General features: G+C 41.7%; 1 protein-coding gene across 4 annotated transcripts in view; it reads left to right on the forward strand.

The window, feature by feature from the left end:
- The window catches only part of RUNX2 (RUNX family transcription factor 2), a 222,535-nt gene that overhangs the window by 165,212 nt on the left and 38,616 nt on the right, over positions 1-18,707 (forward strand). For all 4 annotated transcript variants that reach the window (XM_032463183.1, XM_032463184.1, XM_032463186.1 and 1 more), the window contains one exon: positions 5,936-6,097. In XM_032463183.1, coding sequence (XP_032319074.1) covers positions 5,936-6,097 — 162 coding nt within the window. The remainder of the gene's footprint in view (positions 1-5,935; positions 6,098-18,707) is intronic.

Here is an 18,707-nt window from a genome sequence, read left to right on the forward strand (position 1 = left end):
GGCGGGCCCCACCAACCACAGAGCGCCCGCTGCACCCAGCAGTCTGTGCCTCTCCGGCATCTTATTAACATGCAAGCTGTATGGAGTGAGGGATGCCACGCAGTTTGGGTGATAGTGTCTGTGGTGGATGTTGCCTCAGTTGAAACAAGTGCTGATGGGGATTCCTTATGTAAGATGACTGGTTCCTTTTTATTTAACCCAAACTCTTAGTAGCTAGACTGGGTCTCCTCTCACCACAATTCCTTCTGGAAGCGTGCAGCTGTATGTCTGAGGTGTCCACGTGCCAGCCTGACCTTGGAAGCCTGGTGGTGGTTCTTGGCGCGCGTTCCCGGGGAGCCTGGGGATGCCTTCTCCCTGGAGTCCTCTCTAGCGCGCCGGGAGCTCTGCCCTGCCCTTGGTCCTCTGCTTCTTTCTCTCCTCTCCCTTGTGGGCATCTTGACTAGTTACAGCCTGCTGTGAGCCCAGCAGCCCGTTGTATAGGGAAGACCTGATTTTCTTTCTCAAGTTTAAGTTACAGGTCAAACTTGATTATGACTTCCCTTTAAAACTCCCCCTTTTTTTAGGTGATAGAAGAGAAGTTTGGGGAGAAATGGGGATGGAGTCTTAATTAAATGCTCACATGCTATTTAGTATTTCCAATTTCTCAAGCATGAAAGAGTATGTGCCCTTAAAAAAAGCCAACACCTAAGGTTTTCTTTTAAATTATATCTACATAAAAATATACATCAGTGCTTTGAATTTCTAGAGTATAGTAATAAGAGCAGTATTGATGCTGTTTCTGAAGTTGCCTTATAAAAATAATGAATCATAGTTTTCAAAGCACCCTACAAATATTTGCAGTTCAATAGCAGTTTTCATGTCTTTTGGAAATTTCTGTGGCATAGAGTTCAGTTTCTTTCTGAAAACTTGTGGGTGCTTATAGGTAATTGCAGATCACCCAGGGTGTAATATCAAGGCTTATTATTGGCACCTCTGTCCTCTGAGACGCAAAAAATCAAGGATATTCTTACTTACATTGGAGGAGAAGGACCCGATACTTCCCTCCGTGTTTCTGTAGACTCAAAAAGACAAAATGTTTCACTCTAACTCTGCGCGGACAGAGTGAAGGAATGCATTATACCAGCTCTGGGGGTCCTGAAGTTGAGATGAAGACTGTTTCTTGTCTGTTAGTTGTTAACGAGTAGGTTTATCTCAGAGATTGGCCCTCGGTTCCTTCTTCCCTACTAGTAACCTCAGGCTTGACTGGTGGTGCCTGAAAATATGTCACCTGCTCTGACTCATCCAAATTCAGAGTGACGCTCAGAAGTCTCAGGTTTCTTCAGGAAGCTGAGTTCAGAAATCGTTTGTAATATCAGGTTAAGGTGACTTTTCTCTATTGTAAGCGTTAATAATTGTCCACAACAAAGCAAATACTCCATAATTATGTATTTATGATAGGATCGCATTTCTTAGTGATTGGGCATTTAGGAAGTCAAGATATTTTATAGTCTTTTTTCTTTTTCAGGAAAACTTTGAAAAAAGTTGAAGTGCACAGTATTAGAAGCTACACTAAACAGGTTAGGATTTCTCAGTCTGGGAGACACCAAGACTGAAAAGGAATGTGATTCAGGTTAAATGATTGTGAAGGGTATAGACGCCACCAACACACATATGGTCTCCAAATAGTGGATTTCAGAATTATAGGAAGCTTTCTAAAAATTGTCCTCCGCTAGAATAAGAGGTTACAGGCTGGAAACTTAAATGCAGATTGAAGGCTTAGTAAAGCAGGTGCTTTAACAGTGGTGAACATTTGTTGGCTTCTTTCCATCTGCCAAGCTCCTTCCTACATGACCTCATTTAATCTTTAAAACAACCTTACAAGGGAGGTCTTCTTATTTATCCCCCATACACACATTAGGAACCTTGATGTCAGATAGGTCATGTAATTTGTCCAAGATCCCACAGACAAGACATGGTGGAGCTGGGATGGGTGATGCCCTGTCCGCAGGGTACTAGAGAAGGCCTGGGTGTTTGGAGACTGTTACTGCTCCCTTTTAAAATTACTTAGGCTAGATCTAGTGAACCCCATATGGCAGTTCTTGTGTTTTATTTTTTTTAGTAACTCTCTCTCCTTAAATAGGTTGTTATCATAGGATCTTAGGATGGTGACCTTGAAAGGGGTACCGGCTGCTGGCCCTGAGAGACAAAAAACAGAGACCTTCTCACTTGTGGAGGGAGAGAGAGAAGTTCTTTTTGCTCATCTTGGACATCTTCAGGAAGGACCTCCACTAAAAGGAAAACTATCTTTTGATAGAATGTTCTGGTATATATTCTGGCAGTCAGGAAGTTTATGTAAGCACTCAACCCTCACTGATACAAATTCTTTTGTAGCCTAAAGGGAAGTGTACTGCTTCACTATAAAATTCCATTGTTCACTCCAGGCATCCTGGGAGGTTCATTCAGTGATTGTTTCCTGAGCGCCTACTGTGTGCCAGGCATTATACTGATGATTTGTGCTGAGTCTGATCTTAGAAATCTTCAAGAATAACTGTAGACAAGCCAGCCACCCTGAGTAGTTTACAGTCAGATTTTTACCTTTCTTGAGTAATCATGATGATTTGCTGCTCACTGTATGTTATTTAATCCATACAACACTCTCTGAGGTGGTGTTAAGTCACCCACTTAACAGATGAGCAGCAAATCAGAAACACGCCCCGCATCGCACAGCAGGGCCTGGGCCGTGTGAGGTGCGCTCCTACGGAGAATAATTGTCCTTCTCATACAGTGCTTTCCACTTATCAAAGTGCTTTTTACCCATATTGTCTCACCTAGCTCTGTGAACAAACATGGTAGTAGTTATAATTATACTCATTTTACAGACAGCAGTAATCACTTCTATTTATTGTATACTGATTTTGTGCCAAGAGTGCACAGTAATTCACCAGATAAAGGCCTAGTTCATGTAATGCCCACAACAGCCCTAGTATCATGATCCCCACTTCCCAGGAGAGTCACTGAGGCCCGCAAAGTGTAAGTGACTTGCTCAGCATAGTGGGGAGCTGTGAGTCAAGCCTGGGCTTGTCTGCCCAGCCAGCACGTGTGACCACTTTGCTTCATTCACGTTACCGTGTTACGCTGCCTCACTTCCCAGACGAGGAAACTGAAGTTCAGAGAGCCAGCTAGTACTGCTGAGATCATCCAGCTCACAAGTAGCAGAGCTGAGACTCCAACTCGGATCTTTGCTTTAGAAAGCCCCCTCGTCTCCCCCTGACCTGGCTGCCTCCCAGCACAAGAACAGCTGAAAGGCTGTGTCTTCCATCCAAGTTCAGTTCCCTGATTCCTTTGTGATGTGTCTAAACTTCTATAGTTTTAGTCATTCTTTAGATTTCTCTATATTTCCCCCCCCCATTTTTAGGCAGAGAGCCCTATCCTGCTGGTCATGACATGTTACAGAAGAGGAATGGAGATGCAGGAAGTCATCTGGTGAAGTTAGATCAGAGCTCAAATCCAAATTTGAGTCCCTTGTGCCCAGCGCATTTAGTTATGTGGCTGTTGTCCCTTTTGTCCCTTGAAAATATTGCTTGAGGGAAAGCCTTACCTTTGTGAGGTTGCTCTCTGATGCCGTAAAGAATGCCTCTTTTCCCATCTGAAGATCATTTACCCCTTATCTAAATAGTGAGCTACATTAATGGTTAAAGCAAGGAGGTATATCAGTATCAGACATATAACAAGGACCATTCACTCAGATTTGAACTGTTGCTAATCTATACAATCTCAGCCTTGAACGTTTTAAAGCACGAAAGTTCATTACTTTAATGATCAAGTAGCCTTTAGATTTCTGAAGGAAAAAGTTATGTTAACCGTTTCCAGGACAGTCCTTTTATTCAAATTGCAAACTCAGGTACCTGTTCCTTAAAATTGAACTGGATGAAATTTATATATATCTGTTGATACGTAAAACATTAGATAAATATCCAGATGTATTTCATTATTCTGACTCAAGAAAAGTATGTCCTATTTAGATACTCTTTAAATAAATTGTTTCTGAATTGAACAAATAAACAAGAACTAGCTGCAACTAAATGGCTTTGTACAAAACAAAAACAAAAACAAAAACAAAAACAAAAACAAAAACAAACCCTGAGACGCTTTAAAAGAGCAATCATCTCAGAAAACCCCATGCCTTGTTATACTCATTTTTATTTTTAGAGCTAAACCTGAGTGGACTCAAGTATATTATAGTTTTTGAAAACAGCTTTTCATTTTCAGAGGCCATCAGGTGATGTGGAAATAATTTAAAAATGAAACCAGGGGGGATAGCTCAAGTGGTAGAGCACATGCTTAGCAGGCACAAAGTCCTGGGTTCAATCCCCGGGACCTCCTCTAAAAATAAAATAAATAAATAGGCCTAATTACCTCCCACCTAAAGAAGTAAAACTAAATACATAAAAAATTAAACCTGTTCCAAATGTATGAACTCCAGTTTAGATATGTTTTAGCCATGGAACTATTCCTGTGCCACCAAGAGTTTTTTTTAAAGATAAAAATGAATACTTTCCGAGCGCCTCCTGTGCCGGCCCTCTGGTCACGGTTTCCTCACGCATTCCCCACGCTCCTGTGATTCCGATACTGCTCCTCCCTGACCCCCTTTTACAGATGAGGAAATTGAGATCCAGAGTCACTGAGTAATTAACCCAAGATCACACAGCTAGGAAATAGAAGTCCCAGAACGTGAACCTAATTTCTGCACATTCCAAAGTCCGTGGCTGCTTGAATACACAAAGCTGTCTTGTGATCAGCTTGGCATACTGGAATTTTAAAAATTAAAAAAAAAAATTAAAATTAGCAAAAAAAAAGTTAGGAGAAATTTCCTTATGATTCTGTTTGATTCTGTAAGAACAAAACAGTTTAGTTTGAAATACACACTTTTTTTTTTGCCCTGGAAACAAACAGCAAAATTATCAGTTTTTCTTATGTAGATCGAAGAAGCTCTCTTGAGTTTATACCTCCAAGAAACTCCACAGACATGCATCAGAAGATACTGCTAATTGTCAGCAGTTCTCCCTAACCAGTTGGTTGCCTATTGTCCTGCTCATTGTAGTGACTGTAGGTAACCCTAGGTCACATTCCAAATGTGACATCTTTTAGATAGATTCCGATAGGATTAAAGACATTTTCCTGTTCTGTTTTGGGTCATTTTCTTACTGACAGAAACTGATGGGCGTAACAGTGAAACTAGATGGTGATGAAGCTTTTCAGTTCTCAGATGGCTTTGAAATTAAGTTTTGTCTTTTTCTTAAAGGTTAATTTCTGGGGTCACTTTAGCATGAGAATAACGTAACAGGCTCCCCTCCTTCCCGTTCCTCTTACCTGCTGCCGCCTCTCTTCTCACCCCTACCCCAACCTCTTAACCCCCAGGCCAGAAAGTGCCACCCCATTGACCTGCCTGAAATTTTGCACTTTGAAAACCAAAAAGCACATCCGAAAGAAAGATAGCTGGACATGTAGCAGTAAAAGGCACAGTTTTCCCTGTCCTTCAGTCATGTAGATTGTCCAAAAAATTTCTAACTTTTAAAAAAAGAAATAAGTAATGCATGTTTGTTGGAGTAATATGAAAAAAAAATACAGAAAACCACTGAAATAGAATTTCACTTTGTAAAGATAACCGAAGCAGATTGTTTTCTAAATGACTGTTGGGCTTTCCAAACAGAAATATTTATGTGAGAGGGAGACAGATAGTCTTTACATACGATCCATTTTGTTACTTTCATCGAGACTCAAAGTCTAGAAAGCTCTGTGCTGTATGGGGCCTGAAAGGGTGAGGTTGTGGGAAAGAAATAGCCCTTGTATGTTCTGTTTTTTTTTTTTCTTTCTGCTTTATCCTTTCTAAGTGTGGGGTTGTGTGTTCGAAGGCCACAGCGGTTGGTGTGCTAAAGATTTTTTTTCTTTTTCCCAGACCCCAGGCAGGCACAGTCTTCTCCGCCGTGGTCCTATGACCAGTCTTACCCCTCCTACCTGAGCCAGATGACACCCCCGTCCATCCACTCTACCACCCCGCTGTCCTCCACCCGCGGCACCGGGCTCCCTGCCATCACCGACGTGCCCAGGCGCATCTCAGGTAAAGACCATACACTTTAACTCAAAACCCACTCCCGTGCCGGGGTGGGGTTGGGGCTGCAGGGTGGGCCCAGCTGTCTTAGCTCTGCTCACAGTAACTCTCCGTCAGAGGTCTGTGGACAAGAGTCTGACCACCGCACACCTGAATTGTGGGGCTCGCAAATGCTTGAACTTAAATTTAAGTCAAGAAAGAGACTGAAAACCCACCAGAGAGGGCATCGTTTTCTAAGCTGACACTTCATGCCACCCAGCCTTGGCCCTGCTGAATCGCATCCCCTTTGGTTGGCGCTGTCTCATAACTGGGGCCTTCTCCTGAGGGTCTTATGCCTGGCCTTCCTCTGCTTGCGTTTCTTTCTATTCCTAACATCCGCCTGTGAGCCAGATTCCAGACTGAGGGCCCGGCCCTCTGTGTCTAGAGGCTCTGAACTCCCAGGAGTCCCAGGTCGCCAGTTCCAAGAGAGAGCGCCTGCAAACTTCAGATCCCAGTCCGACACTAGCCCCTTGGAGCGCAGTGAGGCTGCGAGAGTCTGAGAGACCAGCTGTGGCCTCTGAGTGGCCCGCTCCAGATGAGGCAGCCTCTCGGGGAATCGCACAGCTCCCCGCCGCCGCCCTCCACGTGGCGGCCTACTGCTCACACCTCCCTCTCCTGAAGGCACCACGAGTTCCCAGGCTCGTGGGGGAAGAGCGAGTCATAGCCTCCTGGCCTCCCCCCTCTCTCCTGGCGAATTCCTTACGGGAGCCAGAGAGTGGCCACAGAGACGTCTAACTGGCCGGTAGAGGAGAGCTAAAGGCTCTTGGCCAACCACACGAGTCCTGTGAATAAGAAAGAGTCTCTGAGACACCGGGCCATCCAGACCGCGGCCCTGCCCCTAAGGAAGCCGCCCCTCAGAGGCTCACACAGCTGGATCCTCCTCTGTCTGTCAGAGACTCTTCTCGGAGGCGTTCGGGCTCTGTGCACCTGTTGACTCCTGGCCAGGTTAATGCCTCTTTCTTTCTCTTTGTGTCTCTGTCTCTGTTTTCTCTCCCTCTCTCATTTTCTGCAAAGCTCGAAGCCGTTACTCACTCCGCTGAGCTGCACCGCTGGCAAGCTGACGGCCACCAGCAGGCTTGCAGGTTTTGATTAGCTCAGACTCCTTTATTTCTTTCAACTTGGGAGGAGGGAAGGCTTTGTTTCTCAAGCGAATAGCAGGAAAGGGCTCCCCGGTCCTAGCGCCTTCACATTTTCTGCTGCAGCTGGACTCCCGTAGGGGTGAGTAGGGAAAGAAGGGGTCGGTTGGGGAGGGAGAACCTCAAGGTTCTTTGCAAAACCACGTCACCACTTCTCATTCTGACCGCTGTTATTAGTTTCATACATTGCATGGTATTTACTGGGGAATCATGCGGAGTGTAGAATTTCAGTTATCATTTCCCTTGACTGGAATGACCACCCCCTTTAGGCAAACATCGATTAACGAGACGAGGAAGGATGTAAGGCACAGGGGGATACCCAGGGCTGATGTGAGACGGCGTTGGATGGTGTTGAGTTAGTTCTGGTCATTTCTACGGTATTTTAGGCTGAGTCTGTTTTGTCTCACATAGGACCGAGGTGACACGTGGCCAGGACAGATTTGTGCAAGCTTTCCTCTGTTTAGGGTCCTCTGGGGCTTCCGTTTGCCCAACCCTCTGTGGCGGAAGCAGATTTTACTGTTTGTCCTTTGGCAGTACCTAGAGGAGAAGGCAGCCTCAGGCAGTGAGTGGGGCTTTGGAGACCCTCAACTGCAGCGTTTTCTTGCTGAGGTGTATTCGTGTATGACTTCAATGGGAAGACCATTGAAAATAGCCCTGGGAAAATGCCACATAAATGATATTTTGTCATTTACGTGTGTATTCTAGAACAGACAGATTATTTGGAGTCAGTTTACTGATAATTTCTTAAAACATTTCCATAAACGGATAGGACACAGCTTCTCCCATTTCACAGGGGAGGCAGTAGGAGCAGAAACTGGCCAATTATCCAGCTGTATATTGATCCAAGGCCAAAGGTAGGAACCGGCCTCTGCTTTAAACTAGTTTGAAACTGAGTTTAGTCCAGTTTTTTCCTCCCACCCCAAACATTTCTATGAGTTGTTCCTGGCAAAGTAACAAGGTGCTGGAGTGGGAGGTTCTGTATAAACATGAGAGCGAGGAGAACAGAAAATCCCTCTTATCAGCATGCAGGGACACAGGAAGAAAGAACCTGATGCAGGCTGTCAGGGAACCGGAGGAGCCCTGCTTACCTGACCTTGTTCTTGGGCACGGGGCTGTGTCCACACCCATGATGCTGCCTGGTGGGCCCGGGGACCAAGTCACCTGGAGTGAGCACTGTTCTCCCTTCCCTGGGGACCCGTCCCGGGAAGCTCCTTGGAGAGAAGCCTGTCTCAAAGGCTCCCAGGCACCAAGTTGCATACTTTCTGTCTTATTATTTTTCCCCTCAGTATCTAAAGGTGTCCCTAAGTTCCAAGATGCTATGTCTCTGGAACACGGATAGCTAAAATATTAACCTCTATCTGCATCTCCAAGCAGTCCTATGTTCACTTTTTGAGATGCGTTCCAGAACAGTTCATGTTTTTGTGTAGAGAAATCAGCCCTCATGTCCCTGTATGCAGGGACTCACAAAACAACCTTGTACGATCTTGGATGAGAAAGAATAAAATCCCTCACTTAGGTAGTAGGATTGGAGGTTCAGACCCAGGTTTGAATCCTAATTGATGCACATGTCAGGCAAGTTTCTTTTGTCTCTAAAACTTAGTTTTATTATTTGTAAAAGGAGATATGATATTTAACTCTTGGGGTTACTGAGAGGATTAAATGAGATGCTTTTTGTAAAGAGTTAAGGGCAGGCCTGACACACAATATGTGCTAAACAGATTGTAGCTGATATTAGGAAGCCAAAATTGTTTTGTAAAAATTGTGTATCTATATATATAATTTACAGGCAAGCCCTGGCTTAAATGAATCAGTAGATAAAAATCTAAACTTTTAAAGGGGGTTATTTACTTTATAAAAAGTATGGTCACAGAATGCGTTTAAAATGTAAAAACCTCCTTGAAATATTTAAATATTTAGATGAGTTAATACTCATATGGCATTCATAAAGCACTTAACATAGTGCGTAACACATAGAAGTACTCTGTAAGTGTTTGTCACGATTATTATTATCCCATAGACTTATGATGAATTTTTATCACACTAAAAAGCAACTGGGAGCCATACAGAAAAAATTAATAAAACACTAAGAGAAAATAACTGTTCAATTGTAACATCAGAAAATAGAACGTGTTAAGTTACACCTGCACATAACTTGGGAATCAGAGGAATAAAAGTGACCAGAGAGACCTTTCAGAAAGGAATATTCTGAAAGAAATTCTGTTTCATCCTAAAAGATCATTCCAAAGAAAGACTGTGACTGAATCTATTTAAAGACCCTCAGAGAATCCAATTTTACAACTTCTTTTTATTTTTGGTATCATTTCTTGCTGAGTAATTTTCCAAGTGTGGCTACAAATGCTAGAACTTAATGAATTACAATAATGACGTGTGATGTTACACCATAGAGCGCCTGTAGCCTCCCTCAAATCCTGCATGGAAGCGAGGAGTAAATAAAATAAGATGATACCGGTATATTACTCACAAGCCTTGCTTTGCTGCAAAGACAAATACAGAACCAGATATCTTGAAGTTCGTAGGTGTAACACAAAGATTCAGGAACTATTTCCTTAAGCTAGAGTAGCCTTCCGTATTCTAACAAGAGCAAAAGCATCAGTTTAAGTTTATAACTGAACAATAAATTATTGTCACGTAATTGACTGAGAGGGTCTACCTTACTGTACTCAGTTTAGGTAATATCCAGTTCGCTTATGAAAATCAAGCAGAAACCGGTCTAGAGACGCCTAGCTCAGAAGACGCTCTGTAGGGCTTGGTTCCCTTCCCACCACACTTACTATGATAGGCACGGCCTCATCACGTAATAATCTGTATTTACGTCTCACTCCCCAACCCCTCGTGGTTTCATACGTTACCTCATTTCATCTCATTGATCCTAAAAGAATATTCCCTCTACAGAGGTGGCCCAAGTTATTTCGCACCGATGCTATGAAAGAGCAAGGTGTGTGGCAAGGTGAAGACCAGAAAGCTTGACAGGGTCTGTATCATTGAGATAATGGATCACCCATGGCGTTTTCGGTGTTCAAAGCGCTAGTGAAGCTTGACCCCAAGATTATAATTACTCTTCTGGAGCTCACTTAAAAAGACCATGTAAATAAATAATTACTGACTTCGAAAAATGTATATTATGTAATTACACGATTACAAAAAGAAGCATAACTCTTTATTGACTCTCATTCTTTGACTTATGGGTCAGAGTATGAGCTATTGTTAGTCTCCTAAAGGAGACTGAACGTAGGTTTATTCACTGTGAATATCTCCTCCCCGTCCCACTCGTGTGAGTCTTAGATTCACCTACTTCTGTGCTGCTCTTTGGCGTGCACGAGGTGGAAGGGGTCTCACAGGCATTTTTCTGCGGTCTTGGTCTTTGTGCCCGTGGACCTCTCCGATGCTTTCTGGAGGGCTCTTAGAGACGGATACGTGGATTGCAGATGCGAGGGACAACACAGGTTGTTGGTCTCAGTTACCCTGAGAGAGACCAGCGCAGGTCGTGTGGATGACTTTTCTCTGCAACGGTAGGATTATTTTATGTGAGGCAGAGTTAAGAACTGTAATCTTTTTGAAGGTCCGTTTTTTTTTTTTTTCTGTGTAAGCAAATAGTCTTGAATTTCTTCTTTCAAAATATTCAAATATTAAATACTTAAAAAATTCCACTTAATCAACTGTACAGGACTATTCAGTATGTCTCCATTTTTACGACTCTTAGTCACTAAACAATAATATTTCCAAAGGTCAGCAGAATGGGCATCAGCCTAATCAATAAAGTTACTAAAAATGATTGTATTACTGCCACAAAATCTAGAAATTGCAGTGGAAAAACTCCATTTGATCACTGAAGGCCTAGTGGGAGGACTTTTTCATGTCACGTCAAAGCCGGCGGTGTTCGGTGCAGGTCCTTTTCAAATGTCCCTTCCAGCCGAGTCTCTATCTGTTCCCCCAAGTCAGGGTTTGAAAGCAGCGGCTTCAGTAATGTGCCAAGTGTGTTTGGACATGGATTTTAGCTGGGGCCACTCAACTCACAGGAGGGAGTGACGCCTTCAGAGAGGTTAAAAGGAAAACTCCGGCAATTAATACTAATAAACCAGAAAGTTAAAGCAACGACAGCAAAACACTAGAGCATCTACTTTTTACTGCAGAACCATTCCTTTACTCAGGCCCACCTGTTGGGTAGACGGCACCTCTGCCGTCGCCGCCATGGGCAAGTAATTATGTTTAATAGGAGCCACTCTTATTTTGAAGAAGTTCTCCGTTTAAAGCCACAGAGGGGGAAGTTATTAAATTTAATGGACCCTAAACAAAGGCCAGCCCTGTGTTACCAATTGAATATTCAGTACTCTTCCCTGTACTGTTGACTGTGATTGGTTGGGTTGGTTTTGCATTCTGTGAGCTGAAATTCATCTCGCTTTCTTTAAAAGCAGGCTGTTTTCTGACACGGGCAGAGGATATTTTTCTCTCTTTGCGTGTTGGCCCAGTTTCAAGGGCCTACCTGGGCTTCAGTTCATCATCACTTTTGAGTTCCTGATGCGGAAGGGCACAAGAAGCGGTTTCCATTCCTACTAGAGCAGTTGCGGGTAGTGGGCCCAGCTCACAGAGCTGACGACACTTGGTCGTGTGACGAGGTGCTGTTACTTGTAGCTAGACTGCGGTATCAAAGCGCAGACTGAAACCTGCGTCCATGGTTCGACTGACTTTATACATGGCTCTTGTTGGTTGTTTTCGTGAGGACTTACTTTTGATACACGTACAACCACCCACACGTGGAGAAAAGACTTAGTAATGGAAGCAGTCGCAGTTATGCAGGGACGGCAGAAACATGGTTATAAATTTTGTTGAAAGATCTGCTATAATCCCTTTCTTTTTGTAGAAGAAAGCTGGGGAGCTTGAACCTAACTTAACCAAAAATATTAATGTTACTTTTCTAACGACGCAGTGGCTTCTGTGGTTCCCTGGCATCTGAGAAAAGGGTGGAGGTAATTTCACTGAAGAAAGCTGAGTTTTAGTTTCATTGTTACTGAAGGTTCTTTGCACTGTTCTTAGATATGTCAGTTCATTTACTGTGCCTCAGTGGTCCCATGAAAGTGTATTCCTCACAATTGCCCATCTGCATGTCTCAGACGTTCTGCAGGGAGTAAGATCGTTTCTGTCCAGGAATTTTTGTCTTTAGGACTTCTGGTAAAGAAAGCTTGCCTTACCTGATAAATGCTGGTGGAAAACTTAGTTGTGTCACTAGCTTCAAAAGAGTAGAAACATACTATCATATATATTTGTTTTTAAATTAATGCTTAAATTTTTTAAAGCATTTTAAATTTACAGGGAAGTTGAGCATAAAGTACAGAGTTCTTATATCTCTCCCCCCGCCCCTACCGTCCCCACCGGCCACTTTTTCTTATTATTAAAATCTTGCATTTGTGTGGTACACTTGTTACAATTGATGAACCAATATGACTATTAACTAAAGTCCACAGTTTACATTAGGGTCCACTCTCAGTGTTGCGCACTCCTGTGGGTTTTGCCAAATGCCCAATGCCGTGTATCCACCAGTACAGAGGCACACAGAATAGTTTCATTGCCCTAAAAAATCCCCTGTGCTCCACCTGTTTATCTCTCCCCACCTCCCCTCCCAAACCCTGGCAATCACTGATCTTCTTCCTATCTCTATATTTTTGCCTTTTCCAGAATATCATATAATTGGAATCACAGTATGTAACTTTTCCAGACTGGATTCTTTCACTTAGAGGTGTGCATTTAAGGCTCCTCTATATCTTTCCATGGCTTGATAGCTCATTTTTGTTTACCACTGAGTAATATTCCACTGTAAGGATGTTATTAAATTTTTAAAAACATCCAGACTGCTCTCCCTGCACCAATGAATACCACCCTCCCGTTTCCTTTTGTTACCGACTTAGGCAATGATATTTCTCTTTAGAAAGCATTTCATGCATTCCTCCTGGTGGAACACTTCCTCTGTCAAAGCAGCTGTCACCAAGTGGTCCACAATATGATGTTCCTAGTCTTTGGTCTATTTCTGAATTAAAATTGTTTTCTCTGGTTTTGCCCATGGACACATTTCTGAACACGGACCTGTAGGTGGTCATTCATAGCAGTTCAAGTACAGAACAGACCCAGCTTGAAATAACAATCCATTTATATGACGACTTAGCTGCCTCCCCAAATACCCACCTGTCCTCGGGAAAGGATGCTCCTCTTCTCCTAAGAATGCCTGGCCTGCCTTCCTCAAGTGTGCTGTGCTATTCCACACTTCCAGGCCAGCCCCCTGCCCTGCCGTGGCCGGGCATCCACTTCTCAAGCATCACTTTCCTCAAAGTGAATCACTCTTTCACCATTCCTCATCTCTGTAGTTGGGACACACCTCTAATGTGTATGTATCTTCCTTTAGCAGTAGTTTGATTACATGCCTTTCCCTTATATAGGAGGTCGGCTTCTCAAAGGACAGTGACTGTGTCTTACAGATCCTTGAGTCCTTAGAACCTAGCACAGTTATTGGCACATAGTAGGTGCTCAGTAAATGTTTACTGGAACAAGTATTAGTGGGAAAGATGTTAGGAAAAAAAGGATAAGCATGTAGGAGAAAGATGAAAGAAGAAAGGGAAAAAGAAGAAAGAAAATTTTGTTCACCTGGGACCACAGATAAAGGGCAAAATAAGAGACACTTTCTTTTGCTGATAAGGACAGGAAATAGCACAGTAAGAGTGTGCATGAGCAGTGTGTATTTTTATCTCCGAGTCTTTTTGCAATGTGTTTCACATTTAGAAAACATATCAAGACTGCATCTGTTTCCAGAACTTGCTGCTAACAGTTAGTAATCATGCCAAAACATACTTTAGGTCCAGCTTGAAACCAAATGATCAAATAGAGTTTTTGATTTCTAATTTAGAGTCTGACATTAATTATAGCTGTCATGTAATAAAGTGTCAAAGTCTTTTCTGAGAAAACGATGGAAATTCTGTTAACGAAAAGCCATAAACTGAAGCAAAACAGTCCCTGTAAAACAAAGCAAAAGATCTGGTTTGGACAACTATCATTTCTCACGAAGCCTGACCTTCTTAATTTTTCCTGTTCTCCTCCGCCCTCTCTCCTTTTTAAATTCTTGCCGTGTGATGGGGTTTTGTGTCACATGACCTCACCGTCCTGGTCAGTGATCTCTGGGGAGACTACACCTTCTCAGTGGTCCCTCTTCACGCCTGCCACCCACACCAACCATGTTATGCTGTTTTCTCATGTTTACCACTTTCTGTCAAACTGTATTTTCCATTTTTTTTTACTTTACCAGTTTTCTTTTTTTTAGATCAAAGTATGAAAATTTATAGTTATTCCTGTTAGGTTTTATCTGATTTAATTCAGTAATAGTTTCTACCTGGCACGAACTTTGGATTTTTATAAATGTCACCCAGTAGATTCGTGGCCTCTTGCATTTCTTCCTCCCTAGGGTGTCTTTTTTCAGTTCATTTCAGCCATTTCAAATCAGCTCAACAGATACTTGGTACATAACTTAAAATGTGTTTAGGCGTGCAATGAATAATAATGAAATAGAAGACGTTGTCCCTGCCTTCAGGAAGCTTTCAGTCTCTTTTAGAAGACATAATGGGAATATGATGTGGTTACATAATGACATCAGACTGTGTGGAGGCCAGAATATGCAGAAAATGCTCAGGATTTTAGTGAAAGATCTTTTTTTTTTTTTACTAAAGTCTTCTCCTTTAGAGGATTAAAAAAAAAAAAATTCCATTCTGCTCAGATTATATTTTTACTCTGAATTGCTTCAACAATTACATTTTCAGCTGAAAAAAAAATTACACTTGTTGACAGGTGTGGTTTCATAATGTTTCTTAAGTTATGACAAGAATATATAAGATCTTGTCTTTTTCCAGCTAGATTGAAAGCTCCCCTAGGCCAAGGGCCTGATCTTCTAATCCTTTGCTGTCTCTCCCAAGACTTCAACTAGATTGAAAGCTCCCCTTAGACCAAGGACCTGGCCTGCCAATCCTTTGCTATCTCTCTCTCTAACTTCGAGCTTCATGCTCTAGGTGTAGGTGCTCACGGGAAGTCCTTGCCTGCCGTAGAAAGGTCTACCAGACAGACGGTGCTCTGTGCTTCAGATTCATTACGCTGTGACTATTAGGAATTGGCTAATAGATCTGGAAGTGGAGCTGTACAGGAAGCTAAGGACAATTGTCATTTACCTTAATTATACATGCCATATATACAGATATGGTCCTAGCATGTGATTATAATCTAGACTTTCCCACTATCTCTTTTAAAGTGGAGGAACATTGTTAGCACTGTGCTGTAACAGATATATGCACGTAGGCATCCATTTACGTCTTCATTACCTTTAGAATGAATATACATGTAAATATCCCTGACAGGTCTTTTATTGGGGAGTTAATAAATATTAGCCAAGGTACTACTTACTTTTTTTCAGGAAAAAATAGGACCATTGAAACCCCCATGTGTGAGTATTACTTTGTTACTTTATATTGAGCATTGGTTTCTCAGGAAATATTAATTGACTACTGTTGGTAGCAAAAAGAAAGAGAAACTGCTTGATTATATTAAGTTACTTTTTAGGTTTATTAATATGTGGAAATAGTTATAAGGGGAACCTTAGAAAAGGATATTTGAAAGAGGTAACTAAACAAGTAAAAATCTTTTTTATAATTAAAATTCTATATGGTAAAATGCAAATGACAGCACTTTAATTTGAATTGTTCAAAGTCACTTTTGAACACTGTTTTTGTATTTCAAACAGTTCAAAGTGATTTTCAGAAAACAAGCAGGGGGGTATATATTATTAAATTGGGTCAGAATTTAAGTGACTTGGTCTGAGGAAAATCTAGGATCCCATTTGACTAAACTGTCTAAATTATTTTTTTGATGTGACTCTCAAGAAGTTGAATGTCAAGTCTGTGAAAGTCACATAAATTAAAATAAAATACTACTCAGGCAACATTGTCCCTGAGTATCTCAAAGGGTTTCTTAAGCAGGGACGTATCATATCTTTTCCAGAGAGACTTTGGCCTTAAGTGACCAACTTAGAAACACAGCCAAGCATGGTGGGTGGGGATAAGACCAATGTTTCTGTATCCAAACTTTGGACACAGATCTCTCTCCAACCCAAATGGTCACCACTCCAGCTCCCTGTTGTAATTGGTAGTAATGCCATCGTTAGTGGAATAATAACAACGCTCCACCCTGTGCCAAGGAGAGTAGTAACTCACGATAAATCAATAATAAACCCATTGATGTGGTCACAATAAATCCATATTTAATTAAGAAGAACCCTTTCTAAATAAAAACTACGAAGGAAATAAAAACAGGCTTGGAAAAGAGGAAAAAAGTCCGATAATAATGTTGTAGTATTCATCATTAAAAACAACAAAACTTTAAGCTCCCAAACTGTTCTGTTCCTTGGGAAAACAGTATTGCTTAAAGGGGTAGTGGAGGGAGAGCTGACCTAAAAGATTCCAAAAAGGAAAGAGTTTGTCCCCCTGGGCGGTTAACAGAACAAGTTACAGTTTTCTGACCTCATAAGTGAATGGGTTGTCAGGGGTATCAAATGTTTTTTTTTTTTTTTCTCCTTTTTTAAAAAGTTTTTATTGAAGTGTAGTTGATTTGCAATGTTAGTTTCAGGTGTACAGAAAAGTGATTCAGTTGCACATATACATAGGTACATATTTCCTTTTTAGGTTCTTTTCCATTGTATGTTATTACAAGCAATTGAATAGAGTTCCCTGTGCTATAGAGTAGGTCCTTGTTGTTTATCTATTTTGTATGTAATAATGTGTGTCTGGTAATCCCCGAAGGCGTGCCATACTTTTGAAGCATTATCTGGCTCTTGGTTTTTGACCTGCTCTGACAGTCTCAGTCTTTTAATCGGTGCGTTTAGACCACTGACATTCTAAGTGATTACTCATGTAGCTGGATCTGTCTCTACCGTATTTGTTACTGTTCTCTTTTTATTGCCCTTATTCTTTATGCTGTTTTTTTCTTCCACTCTTTTTCTGCCTTTGTGGTTTTGAGTGTTTTATAGGATTCCCTTTTCTCTTTCTTAGCATATCAGTCATACTTCTTTTTTAATCTTTTTTTTAAGTGGTTGCCCTAGAGTTTGCAATATACATTCACGACTACTCCAAGTCTACTTTCAGTAACACGGTACCACTTCAAGGGTAGTGTGAGTACCTTACAACCTATAAACATCTGTGTGTAGGTTTTGTGTGGACACAAGTTTTCAACTCCTTTGGGTAAATGCCAAGGAGTGCCCTTGCCAGATCGCATGGTAGAAACATGCTTAGTTTTGTAAGAAACCGCCAAACTGCCTCCTGGTATGGCTGTACATACTGCGTTCACACCAGCAACGAATGGGACTTTCCGTTGTTCCACATAATCTCTGTGTGTCTTTATATTTAAAGTGGGTTGCTTGTAGATAATTTATAGTTGTGTCTCGTTTTTTTGATCCACTCCGACATCTGTCCTAATTGGTGCATTTAGACAATTGACATTCACCACGATTACTGATATAGTTGGATTAATATACCTTTGAAGGATTAGTAAAACCTCAAAAACCTCTTTAATCCAGCATTTAAATTTGGGATATGCATCCCCAAAGAGAATTAAACCCAACACTGATAAAATAGTAGGTGTTCAATAATTGTATGTTGAATCGACTTGGTTTGTCAGGAAAACATTTCTTCTAAGGCCCAGGCATATTTATGGTGATTAAACTGTCAAAGAATCATTGGAAGGTGTTGGAAGCAGCACTTGGCTGGGAATTGAGGAACCTGTAGTATAATTTTAGATGGGCCTCTGAGCACATCACTTGAGCAGGTCGCTTAACTCCTATGGGTCTTAGTTTCCTCAGGGGTGAAATGAGTTAATTGGGCCAGACATTCTCCAAGGAGCATCAGAAAACCTTCAATGTCTGTGATTCTAAAATAACACCTGGAAGGGTAGATTTTCTCACAGAAAGATTTAGTAATTGCCACATCAGGAAACTGGGGACTGCCATGCATAATAAGAATAGAGGCAAGTGTAATATTTGATTTATGAACGAACTTAATAGGAATAACTACTACAGATGTCACGGAAAGCTTTTTCTTGTTCTTTGGTTGATTCTGATGGGAAGCAACCTAAAATCAGGTTGATCTATGCCAAAGAACTGTACGTTCAGACCTTGCCCCTTGCCCACAGTTAAGCTTCTGTACGTGGTGAAACCTCATATACATGCGTGTGTGTCAGCATCTGCAGACAGGTTTTGAAACCCCAGCTTTAATTTAAAATTAAGGAGCTTTATTTCATTGACATAATACACAGCGTTGCAGGGTTTTAATGCAACTTATCTGTGTTGTACCCTCTTTTCCTGGGAATGGTTATAATGACATGTACTTTATCTTACTGGGGAAATGAGACTC

This window comes from Camelus ferus, chromosome 20 (genome assembly GCF_009834535.1).
Source record: "Camelus ferus isolate YT-003-E chromosome 20, BCGSAC_Cfer_1.0, whole genome shotgun sequence".
NCBI classification, from domain to species: domain Eukaryota; kingdom Metazoa; phylum Chordata; class Mammalia; order Artiodactyla; family Camelidae; genus Camelus; species Camelus ferus.